Below are 10,779 nucleotides of genomic sequence, written 5' to 3'. Positions count from 1 at the left end.
ACTTGTGGAGATCTCATCACTTTCTTTATTTTCAGGTACCTGAACTTTTCCGGGAGTTTCATGAAATGTTATGTCGTGGGCTCTTCTAGAGCATATTTCCTCCTCATTATGATCATTTTGATCATTAGCTCCTACTATTTTTCAAGGATTGTTACCTTTGGAACCGATTGGTCTACCACGCTTCATGCGTACAGTAAACTCTATCCTTCAGGGACTTTAATTTTAATAGGAGCATTTGCAGCTGAAATATGATATTTAATTTTGGATCAGCAAATGCTTCTGGCATTCGACTTGAATTATCTTCTAAGTGAGGATCATGATAATTCGATTCATATAACATATTTTTCAACTGTTTATTTTATCCCTCAAATGTTAGAAAAACTAACATATATCCCCAATTATCTTTGGGAAACATATCTTTGTGTATTATGGTAGAGAAATTAATCATATACCACGCAACAAAAGATAGTAAAAATATTTGGTTTCTGATCCTAAACCAATTGTGAAGGGAGGACTTATCATATATTGTTGATCTGATGCATACAAGTGCTGCTATATGCAATTTAGAAAATCTTAGACCAACACATGAAGCTTTGTTCTCATAAGCAATGGTTTAGACATTAATAGGAGGTATTCAATGCTAAACCAGCTTGGATATAAACCAGCATTATCAAGATGAACTGTCTTGATTTCATAATCTGAAAATTATGCTCTTAATCGAGAAAAGCAATTCCAAATGCCAAACTGCAGGTTGACAATAATTACACATGTAACCATCTCATATATGCACCTATAAGTGGTTCACATGATAGGTGAACGGGCCCATATTCACCTTTTATATATTTCAGAATCAGGGGTCTTAGTCCCAACTTTAGCTGGTATAATCAATTCATTATGAGAACAAGCAACACATGAGAATTCCTGAAGAATCTTCTAGTTCTTTAGTATATGCTTATCTGAATTCTCAAATAGCTCATTTAAAAATGGCAAATGAAAACTTCAAGTTTATCATGTCATGTGTTATCTCTTAGTAAACTTCTGGTTTACTATGGCATAAACTTTTGCTTTAGTAAACTTCTGGTTTACTGTGATACATGATATAGTACAAATTAAAGAATAAGACAGGTAACTTCTCACATACATATTATTTTACCCCTATGATTGTAGAAACATGAAGATTATCAATCTTCCAATCATTTGTAGTCTCAATATGATAGCCATTTGTATTAGTAAACTTCAGATTTACTATAACATATGTTTTGACCATAATCATATAATATGAATGACATATTGGTATATAAGCTCTTCGAGAGTCTTAATTTATTATCCACAATCTAATATTTATCTGGCACTACTGGTGTCATGTATTCTTTAGGCAAACATTTAGCTCTTCAGGAGTTATTGATACATTTTGTACTATCAAATATTGCTCAGACACTGCTGGTGTCATGAGAGAAAATCACAATCAAATAAACAATGTAAAACAATTGTTTAAGCACACGAAAACTCTTCTTCATAATATTTTTCCACTTCAGGAGGCAATTTCAACTGTGTTACTTCTTCAGGAGCAAATTTAAAATACGAAATATTGAGTATATATTCTCTCAATTATATTAACTCTTCTGGAGGTGAATTGTAATGTATTCACATCAAGAGCGCGTTCATATTTACCCGACTTATTAGTATTGTCACATTCACTTCAGGGAATGGATTAATGTTATCAAAAGTTCTCATCCTTCAGGAAATCGAACATAATTATCTGAATGCGCATTAATCACATCAAATTGTGATGCCTCAACCTCTTTTAAAATATTTACTACTTCAGGAGCAAATCGAGACGTGCATTTAATATAGAGAATATTTATGTAGCTTATCTTCAATTGTAACTATAGAAAGCCTAAATTATCACTTCTGGTGATCATAGACATATACTACTTCTGGTGGTTAACAAAATATAATTACAATGAGATATATGAAATATAACTACTTCTGGTGGTTGTATATTTCTTGCAAACTCTGCTAGAGTTTAAGTTGATCTAATAATATTATCCATATTCTTTAAAATGACATAAATAAGATATATTATAGTAAACATCATTATCAAATCATAATTTTTCTTTATGTACAACAATTACATAACCATACTATCTATTACAAATAACAAAAATTAAAATATTTACATTTCTACAGATTCACCACCGATTACATGACTTGTTTCTCCTTCTGGGAGTGCAAAGTAATCAGCTACATCCAAATGCATGAAGTCTAAATTATCTTCAGAAATAAAATTTGCTTCAGCATTTTTCTCTGTCTTCTTCAGGGAGGCTTGATAAAGCTCAACCAGGTGCTTTGGCGTACGACAAGTACGTGACCAGTGCCCTTTTCCTCCACATCTATAGCATGCATTTTCTGCATTTGGCGCTTGCACCGCTTCATGCTTTTGTTCCTTCCTTTTCCACTGCTGGTGGTGAGGAGGCTTCTTTGGTGCATTATTATTACCATGATTGGGGTTTCTTCCCCGACCACGGCCATGACCACGACTGGGGCCACGACCTCTTCCACGTTTAGCTTGGTGGAAGTTCGTCTCATTCACTTCAGGGAATGGACAAGAACCAATAGGTCGGCTTTCATGATTTTTCATTAATAGCCCATTATGTTGCTCTGCTATAAGAAGATGTGAGATAAGTTCAGAATACTTTTTAAATCTCATCTCTCGATATTGCTGCTGCAGGAGCATATTCGAGGCATGAAAAGTGGTGAAAGTTTTCTCCAACATATCATGATCAGCAATATTATCACCACATAACTTCAATTGGGAAATAATTCTGAACATAGCAGAATTATACTCACTGATAGATTTAAAATCTTGTAGCCTTAGATGAGTCCAATCATATCGTGCCTGTGGAAGAACGACCATCTTCAGGTGGTCATATCTATCTTTCAAATTATTCCACAGTATGACTGGATCTTTAACAGTAAGATATTCCATTTTCAGGCCCTCATCAAGGTGATGGCGTAGGAATATCATTGCTTTGGCACGGTCTTGGTTTGATGCCTGATTTTTGTCTTTGATGGTGTCTGCCAGACCCATCGCATCAAGATGAATTTCAGCATCAAGCACCCAAGACATGTAGCTTTTGCCCGATATATCCAGGGCTACAAATTCAAGTTTAGAAAGATTTGACATTATTTAGGAAAAGAAAGTTCTTACCTCAGATACTTTCAAAATATTTGCTCGAGATGGTAGAGCTTCGTGCTGATAACGTGTTATGAAACAAAGACTATAAAGTAAAGACAAGTATAGAGAGAAACTGATATATTATTCGAATTCAAACTGATGTACATAATGAACTGAAATCTCTTCTATTTATAGAAGAAAGGAAGCTGCTCTGTAAGCTGCTACTACAAGCTGCTGTGTAAGCTGCTACTACAAGCTGCAGTGTAAGCTGCTACAAGCTGCTGTGTAAGCTGCTGCTGTACCAGATATGGATAATCTTCTACTGAGAGCAATATTTATCCATAACGGAGTACTGAATGGATAAGCTTATTATACCCGGTATGGATAATCTTCTACCGGGGTAATGTTTATCCATAACTGGGTACTGAAAAGATAAACTTATTATACCCGATATGGATAAACTTCTACTGGGGGTAATGTTTATCCATAACCGGGTACCGAAGTGATAAGCTTCTTCAGGAAGCTTATTTCCAATATAGTACTAAATAAATAAACATATTTACGGTGGAGTCCCATATGGATAAGCTTCTTCAGGAAGCTTATTTACAACAGAGTACTAAATGAACATCCATAATATAATATATTTATAACAGTAGTCATCAAGTTCAATATGTTGGAATACTAAGGGCTTATTTTGTATAAGGGATAAGAGATAATTAAATTTGAGATGAATTTATTCTCATGTTTGGTTGGCATAAAATCGTGGTATAACTAATCTCGGATTTAATTATCCCAGAATTGTAAATTTTTTATCCCTATAGGAGGGTGGGATAATTAATCATGGGATAACTTTTGTCCCCACCAAACGACCCCTTGGGAGATTTTAGTCTCAAATGTTTTGCAGCTCTAGTTTTGGCTGATTGGTTAAGTCCAATCAATATTGAGATCTATACAGATAAAGAATCACATAGTTAACTCACTACCGATACTATTTAATTAGTTCTGAAATATAATGATTTTTCCTAGAGGGAAAGTAGAAGAGATCAAAATGATATATACAAGAATAAACCTATTTCAACTACTAATCTTGTTTGGGTAGCACGCACCTATTGATCTTCCGAATGCCCGAAAACTAGAAGTTATTTACAACACAAAAATAATAGATGAGAACTCATCTAAAACTGCTAGAACATTCGAAATTAACTCATCAACTTTATAAATAAAAGAATCTCATTTTATGAACCCAGCTGTGATCATTTGCCTGAGAGACTTGCTGCATTTCCTTCATCGAAAAATCAAAACCAGCTTCCAATCTTGACTTGGAATATTAAATATTACCAATGCTGGCAGCTACATCTTGATGTTGTAGAACAATGCTGATCACATCGACAAGTAACCTGTCAAAAACTCATTCAGAAAGCCTAAGAAACTTCCTTCCACGTAAAATTCATCAGCTGCATCTTGATGTTGTAGAACAATGCTGATCACATCGACAAGTAACCTCTCAAAAACTCATTCAGAAAGCCTAAGAAACTTCCTTCCATAAAAAATTCATTTTCTCATGTGCTCAGGAATGAGGCGTTGTCTCAGTTCAGTAGGTGCACCAGAAAGTTCTGCATGAAGCTTACTACAGTCAGACAGGGCATAGTAACTAAAATGGTGAAGAAGAACAAAAAAAAAGAAGGAACTTAGCTCAACCTTGAGGTGTAAAATTGAATAGAGGTGGCAAAGGTCGCCCATTTGGCAAGCAAGCATTTGGTTCCCTCAGAGCATCAAAGAAAGGGTGTGCACATGCCTCCAACTGAAAATGAACAGAAAGTTTATGACTCATTCGAGATGCCTCTTGATCTCAAATCCCAAAGGAGTCTACAAGCATAGTTCTAACATAATACTAGTAAAATGCGGTCACCCTCTCAGTAGGCTTCATAAACTTGTTATTATCCACAAGATTAACAGAGCTGTGATTCTCATTAACTATTTGCAAGCTTTATACTAACAGCAGGAAAAGGCTAAGCCATTCACTTACAGCAGTACAACGTAGAGTTGGAGAATACTGGAGCAGCCTTGATGCCAAATCTACTGCTTCAGGAGGTATTCTTCTATTAAATATCTGCAAAATACAATTTCATTTAGATCTGATCTGTGCCTCAGCCTGCAAATGAGTGCACTTGGAATAGACGGTGGGTCAAAGAACATCATCAAGGAAAGAAGAAAAAGAACGTAAGATAAAGAGATATATATACTTAATAAATGAGACAAACCTTATGCCATGGATGAGCTTTCATTTGAGGAAACTTGAACTCTTTATAGTTTGGATTCATGCACCTAATTTCCTCTCTAGTTGGTGTCCCCAAAATCTAGCATGGATTAAGTACATAACGAAGATAAGCAACAGAATGAAACTCAATCAACACTGCATAAAACCATGGGGCATTAAAAACTAGTGTCCCGTAACTGCATACCTTGATGATCTCCACCAGCTGATCGACGCCACTTTCTCCAGGGAAAAGAGGCTAAACATAATGCAACATTCAATGCATCAGACTAATTTATAGCAGAGTAAATCAAAATATGACGCTCACAAGAAAACTTTTTTAAAAAATTTATGGACAAGTCTCACAAGGAAACTATCATAACACTATCATGATCCACCAAAAATAAAAACACAACTTACAACTAGGAAAACATTCAGGTGCAAGCACTTAGATATCTACCTCAGTAAAAGAGAGGGATTATAGAAAGTAAATCTATGTGTGGGTGCAAGAACAAATTACCAACTTTCTACAGCTCACATCAGAAAGAGTGGAAAAATAGGCACCATGAATACAACTCACCTGTCCTAAAAGCAGCTCAGCGAAAACGCAACCAGCTGACCACATATCAATTGCATTTGTGTATTCTGTAGCCCCAAAGATCAATTCAGGTGCCCTATAATACCGAGAACAAATGTAGGATATATTGGGCTCCCCAGGCACCTATGGTAAGAGGACACAAATCTGAGTAGATGCAAACACATAGGAAAACATAGCTCTCAAAAAAAAAAACATACCAACATCTTTGCACTTCCAAAATCACATATCTTTAACTGATGAGTGTGGGGATTAACCTGTAGCAGTAAGTAAAACAATAATACGACAAATAGTTAGAACTGAGGCAAGAAGAATGGCGGGAGAGGAAAAAACAACTATGTCAGATAACCAACAAAATGGAAGAGCTATGAACACCTAAAAGCAAGGAGCATAACCAGCAGATCTTACCAAAAGATTCTGAGGTTTAATATCACGGTGACATACGCCAGTTACGTTGTGCATGTAATTCAGAGCCCGACATAGCTGCAGAATTTTCATTATGAGAAAAGAATCAAGTTGTAGCTTCTGAAGTGTCAAGCTAATTCACAATATCAATTTGCTGAAAGTCCGGAACCATTACAGGAAAAAGGAAAGAATGCAGCAAATGCTCACCTGGTAAGTGTATAGTTGAACATATATGATGGGCATGTGATGGTTCACTCGGCTGTAGTGCCTTGAAACTCGGTAAACAGTTTCAGACACATACTCCAAAACAAGGTTAAGGTAAACCTCATTCTTCTCAGTAGTAGAATAGAAACAGTGTCTCAAGTGAACAACATTAGGATGATCAAGTATGCGCACAATCTGTAGTTCCCTGTTCTTGTATCTCCTATCCTGTAAAACCTTCTTTATTGCGACAGAGTCACCTGTTTCAAGGCACTTAGCCTAAGAAGTATAAAAAATATGAAGATATTAGCAAAAGTCAAGCACAGCCACCCAGGAGACTTCAATGTTTCAATAACCACCTAATCTTTCCTAAAAGCACTAACTTTACCTGAAATACAACTCCAAATGAACCCGTGCCCACCACACGTTCAGCCATGTAAGACAGCGTCTGGGATAATAACATGAAAGTCATATTGATTAAGCTCAAACAGATAATAACACACAAGCTGTCACATCTACTTTTGTTCAACTATGAACATGAAACTCACCTTTTTCTGCTGTCCATTTCGACCACTCAAAGTAGTCACGATTATCTGACCTGTTTCTGTTCCATTACCACTAACAACAGCAGGCTCCATATCCTATTTTCAGTAACATTTTAGAAATCAAAAGGCTTCTTCATACACAAAAAGCATCAAGATATTTATATCAAAAACCCGAATTGACATAAATAAGAAGGTACCTTTATGTCATCCTCGCGTCCATTAGTCTTGTCGTCTCTAATTTTCATTTCATTCATTTCCTTTGGAAGCTCCTCATATCCAGATTTTTCTGGTCTAGTATCAACATTCAATGTAGTAGTAGTACTTTCACTAGACGTAGAAATCACATCCTGTTTAGGAGCTATAGTACATTGCTCTTCTGATTGAGTTTCGCCATCGACCCTGTGATCTACTTCCTGCTCAACCTTTACTCTCTTTAGGCTAAAATCCCCACCCTATTAAATTAAAAGAAATTAATGAGATTGCACTTAAATCTCATCAGGAGAAACAATAAAAACATGTTCAAATCTGAAATGAGGCAAAAAAACATTAGGAAATTTCTTTCTATATGACTAATCCTTAGTGGGTAGAGGTACCCGCTGGTGGGAGGTAACAGGTATAGGATAGAATTATCCAAGCTAGCCCAGGCACCGTTATATAAAAATAAATAAATAAATAAAATTTCATGATTTATCTAAAAATTAAATAAAAATAAATAAATAAAATCTCATGATTTATCTAAAAAACTATCTTCAGCTAACGTTGCAAACTACTAATCTGATGGAGAAATTATAACAAAAAAATTACAGAGTTAATATATGAGATTGCTTCTATCACTACCAAGCCAAACTATAGCTTTTTTCCCCCCAAAAAAACGAAGCAAACAAAAAAAATGGCAAACAACAAAAAAAATGCTATGAATTTTCATTACGTTATCTAATTCAAGTAACATTTCCCCCAAATTGGCATAAAAATTAAAATTCATAAGGAAGAAAATTACAGGATCCGAAACGGAAGATCGACCAGAAGCAATGCTCTTGAGGCGTCGCATCACATTCATATCTTCTTTTTACACAGAATCCAAATCCTAAGCAGAAATTGAATTTGAAATTAAAAATGATTTTTTAAAATAAAAAATTGTTACTCCTCCTCTCTCTTTCCTTTATCAGAAACAAAATTTTTCTGAAATTTTCCTTCAATTGAAGAAGAAAAAGTGAGAAGGCTAAGAACAATGAATCGAAATACAGCAAAAAAGAATGAAGAAATAACAAAGCTCTCTCTTCTCCTTTCTGCGTTCAACAAAAAGGAGATAAAAGGGAAGAGAAATTGAAAACGAAATTGCTCTGACCAAAACAGATAAAAGAAAAATATAAATATCTTTTTTTTAAAAAAAAAAAAAAATCAACCGGTCAAAGTAATCCTCTTAATTTGTACTTTCAGTCAAACTTTGATTTTGGATTTGGTGTAAAATGACGAAAATGGGCTTCAAATGGAGGAGGAATTACGAACGGCGTGGGATAGTCGGATTCGGGCAATAATTGTGCCAGCGGAATATCCGGATGGGTTTTTTGGTCAAACCATTTGACTTGACTCTTTAGATTTTAATTAAATAATAAAAGGAACAATCCTATTTATAATATATTTTTTATTTTTTATTATTATACTATAAGCCACCTAGTACGAATGCCTAGGTAGGGAATTTATCTGCAGAAAATATTTTAGTATTAAGAAACAATTAAGAAGGAAAAGAAAATTGGTGCACTTTAGATGTGACATCACATTGATTGCATTATATTTCTCTCATTATTAATTTCCGTTCAAACTTCAAAATATTGTTGACGACTTGTGAATTTATTAGAGTAAAAATCAGCTTATTTTAACAAGTGTTTTTTTTAAAAGTAATTTTTTTAAAAGTACTTTGGTGAAAAACAGTTTGTATTTGGCTAATTAGTTTGAAAAGCACTCCTGAGCAGCAATTAGTGTTTGCTCAAGCTTTAAAAAACTGCTTCTAAGTATATTTTTCCCAAAAGTGATTCTCAAAAAAGTATTTTTGGAGAGAAGCTACTTTTTCTGCTTCTCCAAAACTGCTTCTGCTTCTCCTCAAAAGCACTTTTTTTCCTTTCAAAAGCTTGGCCAAACATCTCAATTTTTGGTCAAAAGTGTTTTTGGTATTAAAAAAAAAAAAAACACTTTTGGCCAAAGAGAAGTTTGGCCAACCAGACTAGAAGTGTGACAGATTTGAACAATCAAACTCAATTTTCAGCCGTTAATCTTTGAAATTCTTGATATGCAAATACCCATGTATGTACCTGTATAAAAGTTTTTACATCAGAAAAACGATGATTAGTATACACCCTCGTCGTTTCACTATGGGTTCAATCTCAAGTTTTTTAGCAATAAACTCATTATGTATTTAAAATTATGAGTTCATATTTACTATTTATTGCAATTTAAATGAATATTTACAAATAATTTATGTTTAGCATCAAAAGTATTGGGTTCAAATGAATCAGGTACCAATATAAGACTGGCTACACTCTGGTACCTAATATCTCCCACCGACACAAATACCACTGATTAACTTTATCCATCAAGATTTAGACAGATGAAAAGATTGATCTTTCGAACTTCTCAAATAAGATAAAGATATCGGAGCTCACTTGAAATAGAAGTAACTACTAAACGAAAAAACTAACAAGAGTTGTGGTGGAGTGGTAAGTACTCCTTCATCCTTAACCAGAAGTCTCGGGTTCGAGTCATTGGGTATGGAGTCGCCTTTGTTAGGGAGCGCTTTACCCCCAATGTGGGACTTTCCGACGCGAATCCGAATTTAGTCGAGCCCTAATATGAATACCGGACACCAGGTTTCCACCGAGCAGGAAACCAAAAAAACTACTCAACGAAAATAACTTCAACCATAGAAAGTAGACAATTATATTACATCAATTAGTTAACCGTTAAAGTGATTTTTCCAAAGAAGCTGTCATACTAGCATACAAGCATGCATATCTCCATCTTGCTTTTAAGAATCAGCGCAACGATCCCTGAGAGCACTGCTAATGAATTTGATTTCAGTCCAGATACATATCGATATGATGCCATATGATACGATAAGCTTTTAATGTAAGCAGGATATATCTGGGCCTTGTATTGGGAAAAATCAAATTAATTATGTGCTGACATGGCTTGACACATGGATCAGTAAGAGAGTGACAATAGGAGAGGAATAGTTGAAGAGGCATTAATAGGCACGGGATAAGCGCTCGAACCTCTTGATATTTTGAAGAGGCATTGGAAGAATGAACCTAAATAGCAAAAGGGGTTTAGATACGTATTATTAGTAATTAATAGACATTAATTATGGAAAACGTTATATAATCTGTATTGAAACAGTATTATAACGTTACATTAAATGCCATTAATTGTCCATAATGACTCCATTATGAGAGGAAAAAAACGTATTACTTAAAAATAGCTATAAAAGGTGAAGAATGAACATTTGTAAGGACACGATATACTATTGGAATATACTAATTTACTTTGCTTTCTTCTGCTCATTTTGCTATCATTAAAGTCAATTTCTTTTATTTGTTCTATATTTGAT

General features: G+C 34.7%; 1 protein-coding gene across 1 annotated transcript; it reads right to left on the bottom strand.

The window, feature by feature from the left end:
• Positions 1-4,149: 4,149 nt before the first annotated feature.
• On the bottom strand, positions 4,150-8,520 carry LOC104223883 (shaggy-related protein kinase epsilon-like). The gene is made up of 13 exons (XM_009775408.2): positions 8,176-8,520; positions 7,376-7,630; positions 7,182-7,274; positions 7,022-7,081; positions 6,640-6,912; positions 6,436-6,510; positions 6,228-6,284; positions 6,013-6,153; positions 5,641-5,691; positions 5,440-5,535; positions 5,205-5,288; positions 4,877-4,979; positions 4,150-4,791 (listed from the first exon to the last, which is right to left on the bottom strand). Exons 1-13 carry the CDS (start codon positions 8,233-8,235, stop codon positions 4,730-4,732), a joined length of 1,410 nt encoding a protein of 469 aa, XP_009773710.1. The 5' UTR covers positions 8,236-8,520; the 3' UTR covers positions 4,150-4,729.
• Positions 8,521-10,779: the final 2,259 nt, after the last annotated feature.

This window comes from Nicotiana sylvestris, chromosome 5 (assembly GCF_000393655.2).
Source record: "Nicotiana sylvestris chromosome 5, ASM39365v2, whole genome shotgun sequence".
Lineage (NCBI taxonomy): Eukaryota > Viridiplantae > Streptophyta > Magnoliopsida > Solanales > Solanaceae > Nicotiana > Nicotiana sylvestris.
Note: the sequence above shows the minus strand (reverse complement) of the source record. Positions and strands in the feature narration are given on the sequence as shown.